This window comes from Balaenoptera musculus, chromosome X, assembly GCF_009873245.2.
Source record: "Balaenoptera musculus isolate JJ_BM4_2016_0621 chromosome X, mBalMus1.pri.v3, whole genome shotgun sequence".
Taxonomy (NCBI): domain Eukaryota; kingdom Metazoa; phylum Chordata; class Mammalia; order Artiodactyla; family Balaenopteridae; genus Balaenoptera; species Balaenoptera musculus.
The window spans coordinates 85,702,478-85,724,792 of NC_045806.1; the positions used below are offsets into that span (position 1 = coordinate 85,702,478).

The 22,315-nt window shown below is 40.7% G+C and overlaps 1 protein-coding gene across 3 annotated transcripts; it reads right to left on the bottom strand.

The window, feature by feature from the left end:
- Positions 1-8,023: 8,023 nt before the first annotated feature.
- Positions 8,024-10,056, bottom strand: LOC118888617 (transcription elongation factor A protein-like 4). Of its 3 annotated transcripts, none has more exons than XM_036839891.1 (3): positions 9,924-10,056; positions 9,315-9,386; positions 8,024-8,948 (listed from the first exon to the last, which is right to left on the bottom strand). In XM_036839891.1, the coding sequence occupies exon 3, from the start codon at positions 8,925-8,927 to the stop codon at positions 8,229-8,231; it is 699 nt and encodes a 232-aa protein (XP_036695786.1). In that variant the 5' UTR covers positions 8,928-8,948; positions 9,315-9,386; positions 9,924-10,056; the 3' UTR covers positions 8,024-8,228. The 3 variants fall into 3 exon arrangements, with proteins under 3 accessions (XP_036695786.1, XP_036695784.1, XP_036695785.1); XM_036839889.1 differs by having other exon boundaries at positions 8,025-8,953; XM_036839890.1 differs by having other exon boundaries at positions 8,040-8,953; positions 9,912-10,056.
- Between the last annotated feature and the right edge of the window lie 12,259 nt (positions 10,057-22,315).

Below are 22,315 nucleotides of genomic sequence, written 5' to 3' on the forward strand. Positions count from 1 at the left end.
TTCAGAATTCAGCTCCTTGCAGCTGTAGGATTGTGGTCGTACACTATTTTGCTGGTGGTCAGGCTGTTTTCAGTTTGTAGAGGCTACCTGCATTCTCTACCATGAGACTCACTCTATTCTCAAGCCAGCAATAGCACATTGACTCTTTCTCATGCTTCTTATCTCTGACTTTTCTGTCTCTAACTCTAGACCCCTTATCTAAAGGGATGATATAATTAGGTAAGGCCCACCCAGATAATCTTCCTATGTTAAGGCCAACTGATTTGAGACCCTGATTACATCTACAAGGTGACTTCACAGAAGTATATGGATTAGTGTTTGACTGAATAACTGGAAGAAGGTATGTATACACTATCGGCTGGTAATTTGGTAGGCCATCTTAAAATTATGCCTACCACAGTCTGCCTTCTGGTCCCCAAAGATTCATGTCCTTTCCAAATGCAAAATACATTCACCTTCTCCCAAGGTTCCCAAGAATCTCATCCCATTACAGTGTTAGCTCAGAAGTCAAAATCTCATCATCTAAATTATCTAAACCAGATGTGGATGAGAATCTTGGGCATAATTCATTAAGTGCAGTTCCTAAAGATATTCCTCTCCTCTGTGGACCCATGAAACTAAAGACACAAATTTTCTGCCCACAAAACTCCCAACATATAATGATGGGAGAGGCACAGGATAACAGTTATAGATGAAAATGGGGAAAATGGAAGATAAAAAGGAGTCACTATCCCAAAAGAGCTGGACTTCCATTATTAGATTTCAAGGCCTGAGAATAATCCTCTGTGGCTCTTAGCTTCACCCTCTGTGCTCATGGCTCCAGATTCTTGACTCTTAGCTCTGTATTCTGAGCTCTTGGTTCTGTCCTCTGATTCATCCTTCCTTTTTAATTAAAGGTAGCATGCGTTCCCAGTTAAGTAGCTTTATCAGGCTGCTTCCCACCATAAAAATTTGGGGGTTCAGATATTCTGCTTTCATTTTGTGCTCTTCTATCTCTTTCATTCCAAGCTGACAATATTTCCATTGATATAATTTTCTTAAGAACCTTGTTAGTCTGGAATAAATTGCACTGGGTTTAACTCCACTGGACAAAATCCACACACACAATTATTTCTGAGATCATTTTTCTCTATCTTTGGCTCCTGCTGAGGTGGCTGAGTGTGCATGCATTCGGCTCCTAAAGGATGTGCATATTCCTTGCCACATGGTGCCTCCATCACCAAGCCAGTAGTGGTACTTTAAATCATTCTCATACTTCAAATTATTGACTTCTTTGTCTCTGACCTCTAGACCCCTTAAGCTTCCTAGAGGCTGTCGGGTTTTGCTGAAAAATGAGCTTTGTGTGACTGAGTACTCTGACTTTTTTAACTTTTGGAGGTTTCAGCAAAAGGTTATACTAGTTACACACTCAAGTTTTTCTCTATGCCATTCTTTCAGAAGGTATCTCTTAATTTGAGTGTATTTTGCCATTTGAATAGAATGGGAATTTCCCAAATCATCAAGTCCTATTTTCTTTTTGTTTAACAGATATTCCCTCATTGTCTCTCTCCTGCCACATTTTGATACAAATGGTAAGAAGAAACCAGGCCATACCTCAGCAATTTGCTTGGAAATCTCTTCAGCTAAATGTCCAAGTTTATCACTTACAAGTGCTGCTTTCCAGTGAACTGTAGGAGATAATCTCACTAATCATTCTGCTACTGCATATGAGGATCTCACGCCTCCAGTTTCCAATAACATGCTCCTCACATCCTTCTGGACCTGTGCTAGCAGGGTCTATGAGGTGTATATTTTTACTTACAGGTGGTTCAAAGCAATAATGTTCCTCAAAGTTCTTCCAGCCTCCACCCACTGCCCAGTTACCAAGCCACTTCCACATTTTTAGGTATTTGGTACTTTCAATGCCAATATCTGTATTAGTTTTCTATTACTATGTAACAAATTACTTTAAATTTAGTGGCTTAAAATAAGACATTTATTACCTGACAGTGTCTCACACAGCTGGGATGTGGGGGAGAGGGAGCCCTGTGTTTTGGCTACGGCAGTCTGGAATGGAGTATCCACCTCACTGAACTTGGAAAGTGGGGAGGAAGCAGTCTTGGTTCAAATATTAGAGGCTTTTAGCTTTCTTACTGAATTTTTGTAGCTTTTCTTGAGCAGATATTTCTTCGTGTGCTGTTTGTCCTTAGGACCATTTCCAAAGGCCTTTAATGGCTGTTTTCGTTTTTTTAAATATGATTTTTACTACTTTCACTGGGGATCAGGTCAGTGGAGTTCCTCATGCTGCCATGCCAGAAGTCAATCTTCCATTATTTCTTCATAGTATTTCATCCCCTCTTCTTCTGAGACTTTGATTATACATTTGACCCTTGAACAATGCAGGCTTTAGTGGTGCTGACCCCCTACACAGTTGAAAATCCATGTACATCTTTTTGCTCCCTCAAAACTTAACTACTGATAGTCTACTGTTGAATGGAAGCCTTACTGATAACACAAAGAGTCGATTAACACATACTTTGTGTGTTATATGTTATATACTGTTACAACAAAGTAAGCTAGAGAAAAGAAAATGTTATTAAGAAAATCATAAGGAAGAGAAAATACATGTACAGTACTGTACTGTATTTATCAATACTGTAAGTTTACGTTGTTTGTTTACATAGCCTGTCAATGCCTAGATCAATAATGTCTTATGTGATGCAAAACACTGTAGCTGTTATGTGTATTACTAACACTAGACTTCAAAAATGAAAAGATCATGTGAAAAAGAACTTCATATTTATTTACAGGTATAAGGATTCATGCATTGATAACAAAGAAGCAGCAATATGATTGCTTTACAGTAGCATAGTATAATCAATACCATTGCTTCACGGTAGCCTAGCCTAGGCACTAATGAATGAACCATTATAAAATTCTTATGGCATATAGTATTACAGTCATATTCATAATACAGCACTGAAACATTATTACATTAAAGAAAAACACCTGTCTGTGATGATGATAGGCTGATACACAGTTTCTCCAATTGTGAGAGACAGAAAGAGGTATATTGTATGGTAATGTAATTCTTTGAAAGCAGAGTTATAAAACAGTAAGAAAACTAACACATTATTAATTTTATGTCAGTCACCTTATGCCTATGTAAGAATAGGCTATCCACTTCAATATAAATATTGCACACAATGTTCTACACACATATTTTTGTATATTTCTTGAAAAAAATCCACATATAAGTGGACCAAGCAGTTCAAACCCATGTTGTTCAAGGGTCAGTTGTATATACATTAGATTTTTTTCCCCACCATATCCCATTAGACTGTCACAATCTTTTCTGTATTGTCTATCCTTTTGCCTCTCTCTCTCCCTCAGTCTAGAGATTAGCACCAGTTCAGAGCCTTTAGCTAGTAACTCCCAGGAAGTCTTGGTATTTCTATGTCCCTAGGGCACAGTCACCCTGAAAAGTGTCTGCAGGTTTCACTGGAAAAGATTTCATGTAAGATTCATAGTATACACCAGTGGCTGCCGGGTCCTACCTTAGAGGTAACCTGCCTTCCCCTTAGTTGGATGAGAAGTTGAAAAACCCCACTACAGCAACTCAAATTAGGAAACAGCAGACCTAGAATTTTTTTCTGCCTCAATATGTCAGGCAGCATCCTATAGGCTGCCCAATTATTTCGTTTTTAAGAATGCTCTGATTAGCCATCACCACAGATCCCTGTGGGTCAAACATCCTCTAATTACCATTTTATCCCTGTGGCTCATTGTAGTAGTTGCACTCACCTTGTCACATATGATTAAGCACTATCACCTGACCACTAGCACTCTAAGATCCCTTCATTCACATTAAGATCAAGTAGCCCAATTCCACTGCAGCATTCTCCACCATCATCTCCAGCCTACAGAGCACAGGCCCACAGAAATCTTCAAGGATGTCCATGACCCTCTCACCAATGATTTTTAATGCCTTGGAGCATGTCTGCACAAATACCCTATCCCATATATCAGGGCTCCACTCTTTCCCTACTAGTGTCTTTACCTTACTGTAAAATCCATAGCAGGTAGGGCATTTAATTGGCAGTGGAACTCAGTGACAGTATGAGGACCTGAGCTTGGTCCTCAGCTTTTTTTCCATCCCTAAGATGAGGAACTTCTTCAAACATGCCATGCAGGCTTTCTGGCGCTCTACATGTGTTTTCTGTCGTATTATATAGCTTTCAATTTCCTTTTTCCTATGCATATTCTTTAGGACCATCAGATGAACATGGGAAACTCCACAACCTTTTGGATAATGCCTTTTGACACAGTGCTTAAATGACACAGCAGCTTGATTCCCCAAACTTTGGATTCCACCTGTACTTCATTCTATGCCACCTGTGGTGTTGAGTAAGTGTGATACTACTACATGCCATGTACCAAGGAACCTCTCCTAACACCTGCCCCCTACTCTCCCAACCCCCATTGCAAAGAGGTTATTTTTCCCTCCTCAAATTAGTAACCCAATTTCTGGGGTAACTTCTAGTATCTATTACTGTATCTGAGAAGTGCATGACAGGAAAGAGGGAGCCCATCTGCATTAGGAAATTTGAGACTTTTTAAAAAAGTACAATATACAAAGATGTGGGAAGGGTACTGGAGAACCACGGGGTAGTGCAATACTCCATGGCTAGTAAAGGTAGGATTATCTAGGCCTGAGGGACAAAGGGAAAGAGGGGTTACTGAAAGCTTGAGATACAGAGCCTATTTGGAGAGGGCAACCCCCCAGGAAACTTTAGAGAAGAGACTCAGTCAGCATCTGGTGACACTACAGGGAACAAGCTGGGAAGTAAAGTTCCTGACCACATTGTCCACCACTTACTCCCAAAGGACAAGGGAGCCCTTTGATGTAATCAATACAGGTCAGATTCCCTGGGATGTAGAGCAGGGTGGAGGAGGGTGGAGACTGAATCCCAATGGGAAGATGGAGAGATTTCTAGCAAATAAGCGAGGGCCATGTTAGCAGTACTCACTGGGAGTTGTGCCTGCAGTGAGAAAGGGTACCCCTATTCAGCTGTTATTACACTGTGAGGAGGAGGGTAAAAGGCATATTGTTTTTAGAGGGTTAATTCCAGCAAGACTGGGATTTGCCCAAGCTGGTCTACTAAAATAAGAAATGCACCTGTGAGTTACTGACTCATGGTAAAGGCATGAAACATACTAAGAGTGTTGTTTTAGAACCATTGGTCCAAGGAGTTTGGATGGTTTGTACCAGCTTGTCAGCTTTGCTTATTGGTAACAAAAAGGTTGATCGTTTGCACCTGGTCTTGGTGAACATCCCCACCAAGAGCTCTGCTGTTGAAGAGCTACAACATAGCAAGAATATGCCTACGTAACCATCACTGCAAGAGAATCCTGGGCTGAGACTCCATTTTGTGCTCTCTGGTTCTAAGGTACTCTGTGAACACATCAGTGGTTCCTATTCCAAAAGAAGTGCATATTTCCAGGGCTCTTATAGAGAGGCAAGGCAATTGGAGCTTGCATCTGGCCACTTGAGATCCCTGGGTATGAGACAGCTCTTGGCTGTGAGGCATATCCTCAATGCTGTTGCTACATTGCATCCTTTTTTCCCCCCTGTGCTAAACTACAGATTTGCAAGGTTTGACATTTGAGGTCCCATGAGTCTTCTTTAGCAATGGAACCGTTTAGCTGTCACAGTTATGGCATCTAAAGAAGGAAATACACCATCTTATGAGATGCCTTCCATTTGCCTTTGTTTATAGTCATGATTTGCTCTAAAAACAGTTTCAGGTTCTCTTCAGTAGATATATTAATCCTTGCCTTTATGGATTCTTACTCCCAAATTTTATACCTTACAAAGGCCTTCAGCTCTCCCCCACACCCACCAAGTAAACATTGCAACTCTTCTGCTCACCTTATGGTTTACACTTAATACAACTGCAATCATAATGAATATATGTCAGTGGACATTAGCCTTTAGTGTGAATCAGAATCACCTAGGAAGCTTGTTAAAAATGGAGATTCCAGCGCTCCACTCAGTGGCTCCGAAGTGGGGGTCAGGAGTTCACATTTTCAACAAAGTCCTCTGGTGATTTTATCGTGGCAAATTTGCACACTTTAAAAACATGCATGCATTAATGAAATGAGATAGGGTTAAATTTGTGGTACAAACCCTTCTACATGGCGTTTCATTTGGAACTGCAAGTAAACCCTGCTAGAGAAATAGAGTCCACAGTTATTTATCTAGACCTGGAATGATCTGAGGCAAGAATGCCTAACTCAGCTATCATCATTTACAAATTTATTAAGACCCTATTACTTGACAGGCACTGTGCTAGGCATTAGAGGTACCAGGATAAAAAGGACAAATTGTGCTTTGAGAAGCAGAGTCCAAAGCAGTGTTTCTCAATTTTTAAAAAATTTAGCCCACAATCAGATATTTTTCATCACAACTCAAGGTGTACAAACATACGTACATATATAAGTGAAATACTATTTTCACAAAACAATACTCACCCTACCTACCTGGGATACAATCTGATATTTACTGTTTAGCTCTAACCAATGCTATTCTACCCTACTTCATTAAACAATTTCAGGTATTGACTCACTGAATTTGTTTCAGGTTCTACTACTGTTGGGGATGTGGAACTGCAGTTCAACAAACACAGGCCTACTTAATAATCTGCAGGATGTATCTTATAAATACATGTAGCACATGTATTTATCCTTTTAGGCACATATTTCACATGATGGTGGGAGTGGGAGGCTAAGGAGAGTCTCCTTATAAACCAGTGCTTTGCAAACTTTAAAGTGCACAGGAATCACCTGAAGACCTTGTTTTAATAAAGATTCTGAATCAGTAGGTCTAGGATGGGGACCTGAGATCCTGCATTTCTATCTCTCAGATGATGCTGATGCAGCTGGTCCATGGACCACTATTTGAGTAGCAATGCTCTAAAAACCACAAGTATGGGTAGGTGTGCTAACCTTGTAATGCAGGACCTGGCAGGAGTCTCCTAGGAGATAATTTCCTCTAAGGAAAAAGGAATGGAGCAGAGAAGGTACTGACAGATGAGAAAAGCACAGTGTGCGCCACTCAAATTTTATCCCAGCTTCCCATATCTGAATCTGATGGAAAGATGGCTGTATGTAAAATCTGAAATCCATTAGTGACCAAAGGAGCACTGAGGTATTACCACTTGGATAAGTATAACTCTAAAGTGAAGAAAAGGGCTTTATCCTCACTTCAATCGGTGTCATGGTGTGGGGCAGGTTTAGGGCTCACTGGGGACTCCAGGGAAATCAATTGAGCTTTGTCATCTTGAGGACATCAGTCCATCAGCAGCAGTGAGGACCTTAAGAAGATGGAGGACTCATGAGAAGTGGCACAGTGCCCAGCAGACATGGCAATACCCAGGGGAGGGTTGTACCCACCTTTTGGCTTCCTGGAACTTATTCCTGGGCATAGGTGAGATGTACATCAACCCTCTTCCAAGTGTCTGATGGGGTCCTGGTCCTGCTAGTATAGGGGAAAAGGTAGAAGCCAGCCTAACACAGCTTACATACTCAGTACCTCATCTAATCCATTCCACAATCCTGTGAGGCAATTATTATCCCCATTTCACAGATGACAAGACTGCTCTTTATAGCAATTGATCTGTTATAACTGCCAAGTTGATTCCTCCAGATACAAGTCCAGAAGTAATGTGAGTTTTACATAACATTTTAAGTTCTGACAACAAGAATTTACAGTGTCTCCACTGCCTTCATAAACTCAGTAAACAGTTCTTTGTATTGCTTTTTATGTATTGCTTTCCTTTTTTATATTTTAGCATTTCTTTATAAGAAAAGTAATCTGTGTTCCTTAGGAAAAATTAAACAGATGAGTAGAAAGAAAACAAAGAAAATAAATCACCCACAATCTCACAACTCATAAAACCACTGTTAACCTTTTAGTGAACAAAGTTTTCTATTTTTCCTGTGCATAGATGTACTATATAAAATTCTGTTCTTTTACAAAAGTGGACCGATTCTGTAGATGATATTATAAGCTGCTTTATTTTTCCAAGAATCATAATGCCTTTGTAATGCACATGGGTAAAAATCCCCTACTGACAGAGTACTCTAGTTGGATCAAAAGGTTGTTGATAACAAGAGTGATGCCTAAAGCATAGTATTAGCATAAGGTTAAATAAAGCACAAGGCCTTGCAAAGGCCTGCCAGGGGCACTACACAAAAGGAATGTCTTCAAAGCCCCTTTGTGGGGCCCTGCAGCCACCCCTGAGTTCCCTTGGGCCCCTCGGGTGGAAGGGGTCCTGTAAACTTTTTTGCATCCACATAAATCCCCCCAATTTCTGTCTGGTTTTCTTCACCTCATCCTCCACCCTGGCCATCTCGTCAAATTCTCTTATCATCTCTTCATTGCTCAAATGCATATCGTGTATGGCCTCCTTGTATTCCTTGAGACACTGAGCCAGCCCCTTGTTGGTTTTTCTTTTGGCCTTCCTGGGTACATCATCCCCAGCTGGGCGCTTTCCTGCAGCCCTTGGTTCGCTGGCTGGCTTTTCTTCTTTTGGCTTTCCCTCGCTCACTGGCTTTCCCTCACTCACTGGCTTTCCCTCACTTACTGGCTTTCCCTCACTCTCTGGTTTTCCTTCTTTTGGTTTTCCCTCACTCACTGGCTTTCCTTGGCTCTCTGGATTTCTTTCTTTTGGCTTTGCCTCACTCTCTGGCTTTTCCTTATCCTTTAGTACTTCCTCATCTTCTGTCTTTCCCTTGAGATCTGTCCTTCCCTGGTTTTCTAACTTTTCCTTGTCTTCCACAGTACAAGCTACTCCCGGCTTTCCCGCATCCAGTGGCTGTTCTTTGTTTTCCATCTTGCCTTGGTTCTCAGGCTTTCCTTCATTTTCACTGCAGAGTTTTTCCATGTTGAGTGTCCCCTCCTTTTCCTGTCCTGGGGATGGGGCAGGGGGAAGAGAAGACAAAGAGTAAAGAAGGAAGACTGAGGGCTTGGGGATGGAATGCAGGTCCGGATAGTAGCAGTCGCTTCTCGCCCCTTGTCAGGGGTCCCCGGACCTGGCCCGGCCCTCCTAGTGTGCCTTCTTCCCACCCTCTACCCCACCATTCCTCGTGCACACGTGAGCCAACCATTTCCCAGACAGACCCTGCCATTTTTCCCTACGCTTGCTCAGCATGGCAGAGTGTGTGTAAATGTGTTGGGAAGTGGGCAGTGGGGCCCCCAATTCTGCCCGGGCCGTGCCCTCCACACTCCCCACCCCTCTGGGTCCCTGTCCAGTGCCCTCTCCTTCACTGACCTGCAGGGATCTGGACAAATTTCTCCTCTTATTGTAGCCTAGCAGAATGCTGGGAAAAACAGCCTCACAGACCTGCAGACAGACAGAAGGGGCTGGGCGCTCTGAGGACGCAATCGGGGCCCTCCTCATCCACCGTTGCCTCCCCCACCTCCCCTGACCCCGCACCTCAGTCGCCATATCTTTTTGTCAGGCCTCAGGACCAGACCAGGATGCTTTACAAACTGTTTGGGTCGCTGGGACCCCTCCCCGGCAGGCATCCCGCCCCGCCCCCACCCCTTTACGCTGAGGTCAATATTTCCTCATAGGCTCAGAGTGTGAGAGGGGGGTTATTTGCAGAATTTGTCTACGTTTCACGGTCGCACTGCTCCCCCGCCCGGTCCCCCCAACCCCATTTCAGGCTAGAAAATGGATGGAGGGCGCAGAGGAGGGGCGTCGAGGAGGCGGCGGGGCCAGTTGCAGGGTCCTCCCTCCCCACCTGCCCACGCCGCGCCCCGTGCCCCTCCTCACCCATCTCGGGACCCCTTCCCCTCTCCTCGCTGCTCCCGGATCCTAGTCCCACCCGCTTCCACCCCCACCCGGGCCGCCAGCTGCGCCCACCTTCACACTGACCTGCAGCGCCCGGGCCGGGCCTGCGCCTCCTCTGGCTCGCCTAAGCCCGCTCGCCCCTCGCCCGCCGCCTGGGCAGCTCCGGGAGCTGGTTCCGCGCGGGCAACGCGAGCGGACGGCGCCGGGACCCGATTGCAGGGTGCCCGGCCAGTCACGTGAGCGCCACGTCACCGGAGCTCGGTCTCCCCCTGCACCCCGCCCGTCACCCCCATCCCAGAAGGACCGTACAGCTGAGGACTGTGGGGGGGCGGGGTGGTTGGAGAAGGAGGAGTTACCGACAGAGCAGGTCAGGGGAGGCTTCCTGACTGCAGGTGCTTTACCTGGCGCCTCTCAGGTTCTCGCTCAGCATCCCTCTGAGATGCCCTTTATCCCCAGTTGTGACAGCTGATCACAGGGAGGGTACCCTACTTCTTCAAGAGCGCTCCACACGGAGCCCCACAGCCCGCTTTCAAGACCAGCTCCGCCTGACTCCAGAGCGCTGGTGGTGGTGTCCGCCAGGAAGCTGCGCTGCCTCCTTTAGTAGCAGCTATGTCCTGAGCCTCTGCTCTTCTCGGCCCACGTGTTCTCTCTTCCTGGCTGGTCTCTGTTCATTTCCCTCTAAACACAGATGATTCCCAAATCTACATATCCAGGTTATTCCCTCCCTTGAGTCTCAGACCTTCTTTGCCAACTGTCTATTGGACACCACCACCTGAATGTCCCTGAGGGACCTCAAAATCCATAACCCCAAACTGATTTTACCAACTTACTTCTCACCTTCTCTGTTCACTTCTCTCCACACTGGAAACTTGCACTCCAACATTTAACCTATTCTCATCTAGAGAGAATGTCAGACAGCTAAAATGTTAAAAAAGAAAAAAGGATGCATTAAAACATTTAAAATTATGGACCATGGATGAACAGATTCATCAAAATCCTTGGTTCACAGCTTACTCTTATCATTGACCCGTGTTGACCCTCTTTCCTTTCCTTCCATCCCTTCCCTTCCCTTTCCTCTTTCACACTTGTGAAACCACGACCCAACTCAAAAACTAGAAAATTGATAATATTATAGTTGCTACAGTGTAGTGCCATATATCTGGTTTTGATGATATGACTATACGATGTCTTGGTTTGGATCTCTTTAAGTTTATCCTGATTGGAATTAATGAACTTCTTGGATGCACAGATTATTGTCTCTCTTCTAATTTGAGTAATTTTCATCCATTATTTGTTCAAAAATTATTTCCGCCCCTTTCTATCTCTCTTCTGCTTCTTGGATTCCCATCATGAATATGTTAGTATGCTTGATGGTGTCTCATGGGTCTCTTAGGTTTTGTTCATTTTTGTTCATTCTTTTCACTTTCTGCTGCTCAGACTGAAGGATCTCAATTGACCTGTCCTCAAGTTAGCTTATTCATTCTTCTCCCTGCTCAAACATGCTGTTGAACCCCTCTACTGAGCTCTTCATTGTAGTTATTGTACTTTTAAGCTCCAGAAGTTCTGTTTAGTTTCTTTTCATAGTTTCATTCTCTTTATATTCTATCTCTCTACTGATATTCTATATCTTCTGAGGCATTCTTCTCATTTCCTTTAGTCCATTGTCCAGGGTTTCCTCTAGCTCTTTGAGCATATTTAAGACAATTCATCTAAATCTTTGCCTAGTTAGTCCAATACATGAACTTTCTCAGTCAGTTTCTAATAATTTTTTAAATTTCCTGTGAATGGAGCATACTTTCTCATTTCTTTATATACCTCATAATTTGTGTTGGAATCTGAGTGTTTTGAATATTAGCAAGTGTCAACTCTAGAAATCAGATTCCCCCACTTCACAGGATTTGTTGCTCTCTGTTGTGGGTTATTGTTTCCTTGTTTAGAGACTTTTAAAAAATACTTTTTTAAATTCTGCATTTTTGGTCATATTTGGCCACTGAAGTCTGTGTTTCATTAGCTCAGTGGTCAACTGGTGTTCGGACAGAGTTACTTTAAATGCCTACAGCCAACGAAAGAAAAAAGAAACTACTTTCCCAGTCTTTACAGATGAGCTCTGCGCTGGAGCACTTTTTAAATGCTTTACTTTCTGCATGTGCAGAGCCTGAAGGCCAACTAAGGTGAATGCTTAGGGTCTTCTGTGGCCTTTTCTCAGCATGTGTTCAATCTCGGGCATGTACATAAGCTTCTTGATTCCCCAGTATATGTGAGTGTTTAAAAGTGCTTGTTTCGCCATGTATCTCTTTTCCCTAACGCTTCCTACCTAGGCTTCTCAGTCTGTCTCTTGCTTATCCCAAATGTTGTTCCTTGCCCCAGGCTGCTGTGGCCAATACCTATGACTTTAAATACTTTTGGCAAATGCCACCCAGGAAACTACTGTTCCAGCTCCAGTCCTGGGAATGCTCTCAGTCTACTGTGACAAAGGGAAATTTTGTGCTTGTCCTTGAGGCCGCCACCAGACAGATCAAGATCAAACACAATTCTATGAGAATAGGATCCAAATTCCTCCTCCTGTCACTAGCAATCTTAACCAGGATAGTGGGCTGCCATCCACAAACTACTGCCAATTTGGGGCATGGATGATGGTAAACAGGCAGTTTAACATTTCTTGCCACAAAGCAGGAGCTTCTTTCTGCACCAAATTTCCCCCAGTTGTAATTTTTTTGACTAGATTCCAGAGTTCTGCAAAAGTTGATTCTGATAGTTTTTACCAGTTTATTAATTGCTTTTGGGGGCCAGGGGATGAAGTCCTGGAGTTCCATACCCTGCCACTTTCAGTAATGTTACTTTTCTTTCTATTTCTATTTGTCAAGTTTGGTAGTTTGTGTCTTTATGTGAATTTGTCCATTTCATCTATCTGGTCTTATTTGTTGTCATACAGTTGTTCATAGTATTATCCTATAATCCTTTTTAAACCCATAGAATTGAGAGTGATGTCCACTGTTTCATTCCTGATTTCATTAATTTGAATCCTCATCCTTTTTCCCTTGGCAGTCTACTTATAGGTTTGTAGGTTTTTTAAAAAAAAATATTTTTAAAGAAGCTGCTTTTCGTTTTAATAATGTTCTCCATTGTTTTTCTATTCTCTATTTCATTTATATCTACTCTAATTGTCTGATTTCTTTGGGTTTAAGCTGCTTTTCTTTTTCTAGTGTTTTAAGGTAGAAATTTAAATGATTGATTTCAGATTTTCATCTCTCTTTATATAAGAATTTAAAGCTATAAATTTCCCTCTAAGCACTGTTTAACTACATCCCATATGTTTTGGTATGTTGTGTTTTTGTTTTTATTCATCTCAAAGTACTTTATAATTTCTCTTATGATTTCTTCTGATTAAATGGAGGTATACTGTTTAATTTCTATGTATTTGTAGCTTTTCCAGATTTCCTTATGTTGTTGATTACTAATTTAATTCCATTATGATCAGAGAATATTCTTTGTATGATTTCAATCCTTTTAAGTTTATATAGGATTTTATTATGGCCTAGTATATGATCTATCCAGGAGAATGCTCCATGGGTGCTTGACAAGAATGTATATTCTGATGTTGCTTGGAGTATTCTGTAGGTGTCTGTTATTCTAGTTGGTTTGTAGTTTTATTCAATTGTCCTATTTCTTTGTTGATATTCTTTCTACTTGTTACATCAAATTTTGATATTGTCTTTTTTAAGTCTGCAGTTGTTATCATCAAAGTGTCTGTTTTTTCCTTTTACTCTGTCAGTTTTTGCTTTAAGTATTTTGATGTTCATATATGTTCATTTTTTTATATTCCTTATGGATTGATCTTGTTATCATTATAAACACCTTTCTTGTTCTCCAGTAACATTTTTTGTATTAAAGTCTATTTTATCTGCTATTAAAAATAGCCACTCCTTTTTTGTTGCCCTTTGCATGGTATATATTTTTCTGTCTTTTCACTTTCATTCTATTTCTTTCTTTGAACCTAAAATGTTTTTCTTCTAGATAGTGTATAATTGGATAATGATTTTTTTCCCTTTCTGCTAAATTTTTCCCTTCGAATGGAGCATTTAATCAATTTGCATTTAATATAAACATGGATAAGGTAGGATTTATATCTGCCATTTTATTATCTGTTTTTATATGTCTTCTGCCTTTTTTGTTCCTCTGTTTCTCCACTATTGATTCTTTTTTAAAGATAGAAAAATATCTTTGTGCCATTTTAATTATCTTGATGCTTCTTTAACAATATTTAAAAAAATATTTTCTTAGTGGTTACCCTAGGGATTAAAATTAATATCTTAGATTAAAACAATCTACTTTTGTCAATTCTAACTTAATTTCAATGGTATAAAAATGTTTGTTCTGATATACCTGCATTCCCTCCTTCCTCCTTTGTGGTATTATTGTCATGGAAACCACATCTTTAGCCATCATAAGCCCATGAACACTGTTTTATAATTATCCTATTTAAATCAAATAGGAGAGGAAAGAGTTATAAACAAATATACATATACTGTCTATTAATTTTCTATTGCTGCTGTAACAAAGTACAACAAATTTACTGGCTTAAAACAACAGAAGTTTATTCTCTTATAATTCTGGAGTTCATAAATTTGAAATAATTTCATGGGGTTTAACCAAGGTATCAGCAGAGCTATACTGCCCCTGGAGACTTTAGGAGAGGATCCATTTTCTTGCCTTTTTCCAGCTTCTAGGGCTGTATTCCTTGACTGTGTCCCCTTCCTCCATCGCCAAAGCCAGTAGCATAGCATCTTCAAATGTCTCCCAGCTTCCATCATCACATCACTTTTTTCCTCTTCTGCTTAAAATTTCCTTCTGTCTCTCTCTTATAAGAACCCTTGTGATTGCATTTAGGGTCCACCCAGATAATCCAAATAATCTCTGCATCTCAAGATCCTTAACTTAATCACAAATGTAAAGTCCCTTTTTGCCATATAGGGTAACATTCATAGGTTACAGAGTTTGGACATGCATATATTTTGGGAGGCCATTATTTGGCCTACCACTCTGTCTTTTATATTTACCTAGTTAGTTATCTTGCCAGTGCTCTTCATTTCTTCATGTGGACTCAAGTTACCATCTAGTGTCCTTTCATTTCAACCTGAAGGATTCTGTTTAGTATTTCTTATAGAACAGTACTAAATATTTTAAAATTCTCTCAGTATTTGTTATCTGGGAAAGTCTTAATTAATCCTTAATTTTAAAGGAGAGTTTTCTGGTTAAGGAATTTTGGTTGACAGTCATTTTGTTTCCACATTCTGAAAATGATGTGTCACTCTCTTCTGATCACCATGATTTCTGATTAGAAGTCAGTTATAGATTAGTGTTTTTCATCATATTTGATCTTCGAATGTATTTTCCTGACATTTTCTCTTTCTCATCTCTTTTTGGTATTCTCATTATGTCTATGTTGGTATGCTTGATGGTGTCTCAAGGTTCTCTGTGTCTGTATACTTTTCTTCATTTTTTATTTATTTTTTGTTTCTCAGACTCAAAAATCTCTATTCGCTTATCTTCAATATCACTGACTGTTTCATCAGCCAGTCCACCAATGAGGTGCTCTAGTGAATTTCTCATTCCAGTTACTTTCTATTCAATGGGGGGAAAACTGCCTTTTCAACAAATAGTGCTGGGAAAACTGGATATCCACATGCAAATTAATGAAGTTGGACCCTTACTTTACACCGTTTATAAAAATTAACTCAAAATGGATCAACGATCTCAACATGAGAACTAAAACTTTGAACACCAAGGAAGAAAAAGGTGGGAAAAACTTCATGTCATTGAATATGGCAATTATTTATTGAATATGGCACCCAAAGCACAAACAAAATAGTTAGATAATTGGTGCTGTTGACCTAAAACAATAAAACAGCCAGTTTTTAACTTTTTACATATTTATTTATTTATTTTTTAGGTTGCACCGGGTCTTAGTTGCAGCATGTGGGATCTTCATTGTGGCATGCGGGATCTTTAGTTGTGGTGTGTGGGCTTCTTACTTGTGGCATGTGAACTCTTAGTTGCAGCATGCATGCGGGATCTAGTTCCCTGACCAGGGATCGAACCTTGGTCCCCTGCATTGGGATCATGGAGTCTTACCCACCGGACCACCAGAGAAGTCCCAAAACAGCCAGTTATTTTTCCAACAGAATAGATTTATTCAGAAATAGCAAAGAATTGCAATTCGGGACATGTAAGCTATGGCAAACCACAGGCAAAGTCTGGAGAACAGAGGAGAGGAATGCTCTTTAATAGAGTAGAAGGGGGAGTTGGGAGGAGCTGTTATATACAAAGAGTCCTTTGGAGGAAATTGAGAGTTCAAAGTGTAGTGGCTTTTCACTGGCTGAGCTGTGACAATCTCTCATTGGCTGAGCTGTACCAGGCAAGGAGATATTCTTCCTTCTTCCTGCTGGGTAGTAAAGTAGTAACCTTCTTCCTATTGGGGATGTAAAGTTACTTCTCTTTCTGTTGGGTCTGCAATTGACTTTGAGTGGTAGGGCATGAGAGCTTTCCGTTCTGGCTCCCTGAGTCCATTTTAAAAGAGGTTTTTGTTTATTAGTTTTCATATTTTCACACTTTTGATCAAAATTTTTCTCTGAAAGCATTACTGATCAAGAGTCAGGTTTTACTACATTCAGTGGCCTTTTGTCCTTCAATGCCAGGAAGACCTTTCTGGGTGTCGTGTCCCATGTCAGAGGGAAAGTGAACATATTGGAAACCTATTGAGGTCACATTCGAATAACAAGGAGGGGTTAGAAGGAGATCTCTCAGGCATTTCCCATTTAAAGTATGTATCTTAGAACAGTGAATACAGCAATAGCACACTCAAAACTAAAAAAAATAAACAAGAGCTTTGAGAAGACACTGTGCAGGAATAAACATGAAGCAGTGGCTGATGAACTTTTCAGAAAAATAACAAAACTTCAAAGGACAGAGCATGGAACCAAAGAGGTTTATTCTCATGCCTTAAGATGTAATGGGATTTACCTTGCTAGGTTTTGACCTGCTTGGGACCCATCACCCCTTTCTTTCTTTTTTTTTTTTTTTTAATGGTGCTTCTTGCACGTGACGTTTCTTTTTTATTTATACATTTATTTATTTTATTTATTTATTTTTGGCTGTGTTGGGTCTTCGTTGCTGCACATGGGCTTTCTCTAGTTGCGCGAGCAGGGGCTACTCTTCATTGTGGTGCACGGGCTTCTCATTGCAGTGACTTCTCTTGTTGCAGAGCACAGGCTCTAGGCGCACGTGCTTCAGCAGTTGTGGCTCGTGGGCTCTAGAGCGCAGGCTCAGTAGTTGTGGCACACGGGCTTAGTTGCTCCGCGGCATGTGGGATCTTCCAGGACCAGGGATCGAACCCGTGTCCCCTGCATTTGCAGGTAGATTCTTAACCATTGTGCCACCAGGGAAGTCCCCCATCACCCCTTTCTAATCTCCTATTTCTCCCTTTGGAATGAGAATGTCTATCCTATACCTGTTCCACATTGTATTTTGGAAGCACATAAATTATTCAGTTTCACAGGTTCACAGATGGAGAGTAATCTTGCCTCAGGATGAATCACACCTAGAATCCCACCCATATCTCATTTAGATACTATTTAGATGAGATTTTGGGGACCAGGGGTGGAATACTATGGACTGAATGTTTGTGTCCTTCCCAAATTCATATATTGAAGCCCTAATCCCCAATATGATGGCATTTGGAGATGGGGCCTTTGGGAGCTAATTAGATTTAGATGAGATCACAGAGGTGAAGCCTTTATGATGGGATCATTGTCCATATAAGAAGAGGAAGAGACCAGAGCTCTCTCTCTCTCCACCATGTAAGGATACAGCAAGAAATCAGCCATTTGCAAACCAGGAAGAGAGCTCTCACTAGACACTGAATCTGCCAAAACCTTGATCTTGGACATCCCAGCCTCCAGAACCGTGAGAAATAAGTATTTATTGTTTAATTTACCCAGTCTATATTATTTTGTTATAGCAGCAGAACTAAGACAATTTGAATTAATCAAAATTAAATAATTTGTGCATCAAGGAACACTATCAAGAGAGTGAATAAGCAACATACAGGATTGGGAAATATTTGCAAATCATATATCTGATAAAGGGTTAATATCGAGACTATATAAAGGACTCATACAACTCAACAACAACAAAAAGAACCCAACTAATAATTGGACAAAGAACTTGAATAGGCATTTCTTCAAAGAAGATATATGAGTGGCCAAAGTATGTAAAAAGATGCTCAACATTAGAGAAATGCTAACCCAGACCACAGTGAGATATGACTTCACATCCATTAGGATGCTACTATAAAAAGAAACTCAGAAAATAATGTGTTGGTGAGGATATGGAGAAATTGGAACAGTTGTACACTGCTGGTGGAAATGTAAATTGGTGCAGCTATTGTGGGAAACTGTCATTTCCTTTAAAAAAATCCATATAATTACCATATATTCCAGCAATTCCACTTCTGGGTATATACTCAAAAAAGAATTGAGGGCAGAGGTTTAAACAGATATCTGTACTCCCATGTTCATAGCAGCATTATTCACAATAGTCAAAAGGGAGAAGCAACACAGTTGTTCATTGAGAAATGAATGGATAAATAATATGTGGTATATACATTCAATAGAACATGATTCAGCCTTAAAAAGGAATGAAATTCTGCTACATGCTATAATACGGGTGAAGCTGGAAAACATTATGCTAAGCCAGACACAAAAAGACAAATACTGTATGATTCCACTTATGTAAATTCCCTAGAATAGTCATATTCATATAGACAGAAAGTAGAATAGTGGTTACCAGGAGCTGTGGGGAAGGGAATAATGGAAAGTTATTGTTTAATGGGTACAGAGTTTCAGTTTGGAATGATGAAAAATTTCTGTAAATGAATAGTGGTGATGCTTCCACAAAAGTGTGAATGTACTTTAATGCCCTTGAATTGTACACTTATAAATGGTTAAAAGGTAATTTTTATATTATGTATATTTTTCCACAATAAAAAATCTAGAAAATTGGACCGTTTTAAAGAGAACAATAAAGTGGTATTTAGTACATTCACAGTGTTGTGCAACCACCATCTCTGTTTAGTTCCAAAGCATTTCCATCACCCCAAAGTAAAACTCCTTATTCACTAAGCAGTTTCCCTCCTTTACCCTCTCCCCCCAGTCCCTGGCAGCCATCAATCTGTGTTATAACTTGTATTGGTCTTCTTCTAGGTCTTCCATAACAAAATACACAGATTAGGTGACTTTAACAACAGAAATTTAATTTCTCACAGTTCTGGCGGTTGGAACTCCAAGATCAAGTTGTCAGCGGGTTTGCTTTCTCCAGATCTCATTATACCCTCATTTGGCCTTTTTCTCCTCCTCTTCTTACAAGCATACTAGGCATATTTGATTGTGGCCCCACCCTATATCCTCATTTAACCTTACTTACCTCCTTAAAGACCCCATCTCCAAATATAGCTACACTGGAGGTTAGAGATTTAACTTATGAATTTATGGGACACAGTTCAGTACCTAACATTTAACCCTCTGTCTCCCCAGTATTCATGTCCTTCTCATATTAAAAAAAAAACAAACAACTTCATCCAATCCCAACAGGCCCCAAGCATTAACCCATTCTAGCATCAACTCCAAGTTCGGTCTCATCTAAATATCATTTAAATCATGTCTGGATGAGACTTGAGGTATAATTCATTCCTAGGCAAAACTCCTCTCCAGTTGTGAGCCTGTGAAATTAAGAAATTACATGTTTCCAAATTCAGTAGTGAAATAGGCATAAAATAGACATTCTTTTTCCAAAGGGAGAAATCATGAAGATTTCCCCCTATGTTTCCTTCTAAGAGTTTTACCGTTTCACCTCCTACATTAGGTTTCTGATCCATTTTGAAATAATTTTTGTATATGGTGTAATGTAAGGGTCCAACCTCATTCTTTTGCAGGTGGATATCCAGTTTTCCCAACACCATTTGTTGAAAAGACTGTCCTTTTCCCATTTTATGGTCTTGGCACCCTGTTGAAAATCATATGACCATATCTGTGCGAGCTTTTTTCTGGATGTTTATTCTATTTCATTGGCCTATATGTCTGTCTTTATGCCAGTACCACACTATTTTGATTATTGTAGCTTTGATAGGGGTTACATTGCAATGAACGGATTCTCCAGTAGAGCTTCCAGTGGGAGCCTGGCCCTGCCCAGACATTGATTTCTGACTCCCAGTCTCCAGAACTGTGAGAGGATAAATTTCTGTTGTGTGTTTTTTTTTAAACAGCAGCCACAGGAAACCAATACCAATGGTGAGTGGCAGGCTCAGTGGCAAATGAGTATTTATCCCTATTTTCACCTTACCACCTTTTCCCTGAGACAAGCAGATAAACTCCCCTTTGTTAATGGATAAACCCAAAATGGCTAGGACAGACTCTTACAAGCAAGTTTTTTTTTAAATTATTAATTAATTAATTTTATTTTTGGCTGCATTGAGTTTTCGTTGCTGCACGTGGGCTTTCTCTAGTTATGGTGAGCGGGGGGCTACTCTTTGTTGCAGTGCACAGGCTCCTCATTGCGGTGCCTTCTCTTGTTGCAGAGCACGGGCTCTAGGCACGTGGGCTTCAGTAGTTGTGGCACGCAGGCTCAGTAGTTGTGGCTCGCGGGCTCTAGAGCACAGGCTCAGTAGTTGTGGTGCATGGGCTTAGTTGCTCCGTGGCATGTGGGATCTTCCCGGACCAGAGCTCGAACCCATGTCCCCTGCATTGGCAGGTGGATTCTTAACCACTGTGCCAGCAGGGAAGTCCCTCAAGCAAGGTTTTAAATGTGCAAAAGGAATGTAATTTTTATTAATTTTATTGTTTATATTTTCCCCATATTGTAAAGAGAGTGAAAGGCATTACATGTTCAGTTCATCTTATTACGACATACAGACCCTCCCCTTGAACTTTTATCTATAGTCTTGCTTTACAGAATATTTAATATTTTTACATAATATATACCAATTGTTCCCCTTATAGTTTCATCTTTTCTTCTTTTTCTAATGTTCAGATAGGCAGGCCTTCTCTTCTCTGATCTTTTCCTTGGATTCAGATTAACATATATCTATATTTTCTTTTAGTTATTTTATTGGTTTGTCCTCAATATACTTGGGATAAAAATATGTGCATGGGTAATTCTCAAACTCCAGTGTGCATCAGAATTGCCTGGGAGCCTGTTAACAATGCAGTTACCTGGGCACCATTATCAAAGTGTGGTTCTTGGGTGTGGGGCTAGGATTCTGTATTTTAAACAAGCTCCACATGTGATTCTGAAGCATTTGATAGGCTAGCAAACTTCGAGGAGCACTGACATTACTATCTTAAAAGGATCTCATGTGTTGATTTTGGGGTGTAATTCCTCCTCTGTGATGTGTCTTTCACAAGAAAAACATTCTAGATAAATGAAATGACTTCCTTAGGCTCACACAGTCAATCAAGGATAGTGCAGAGAAAATAAACCAAAGATATTTTAGTGACAAATTATACCCAGTTGTTCTGAACTCTACATGTACATCAGAATCATTGTGGGTGCTTTTACAGTGTAATGATCCTTTGATCTCACTTCTAATGAGTCTGATTCAATAGGTTGGAATTGGGTCCTGAGCTCCACTTTAAAATCTGAGGTAATTCAAGCCTGCAGCCAAGGTTACAACCTATGCACTAAAGATAACAGCATAAAAATAAAACAGTTGTCTCTTTAAAAAGGGGATGGCCTAGTGGTAAAATAAAGTCTGATGTGTGTGTGTGTGTGTGTGTGTGTGTGTGTGTGTGTGTGTGTGTGTATAATGAGGAGGGGAGTGTCCAAACTTGGACTAAAGTTGGGGCCTCCACTTTAAATCCAGAGATGTCTGATGAACTTGTAGGATGCAGTGGGTGTGGAGTAAAACCTAGTTTCCTGAATTTTTAACCAGTTCACAGGTGATTCTGATGCAGCTGGTCTTTATAACACACGTTGATAAACACTGACATACATTAAAATTACAACGTCCATGCGTTGAAACTGATGTATAATGCTTTCTCCGTTGTGTTCCTTTTTCAATTGCAAGCTACAGTCTGCAGAGAAAAGAAGTCACTTCCTCACAAATGATCAGAGGCAAACCTGGGCCCAGCTTGCAGGACTTTCAACTCAGTTATAATTACCTGCAGTGCCATACAACTTACCAGACCTTGTGCTAGGCACTGAGGGTACCAGGACAAATGAGACAATATATTTACTGTAAGAAGGGCAGTCTAGTTAGGGAGCAGTGATGACTGGGTGGTGGAACATGTCCTAAAACAAGGGTCCATCTCCCGGACCCCCAGTCTCAGCCTGTTTCACTGATCTGTGATTACAGGTTTATTGAGCAGAGCAAAAATCAAAGTAAAGGAAGAGGGAAACTGCTCTGGATCCATGTAGGTTGGTGT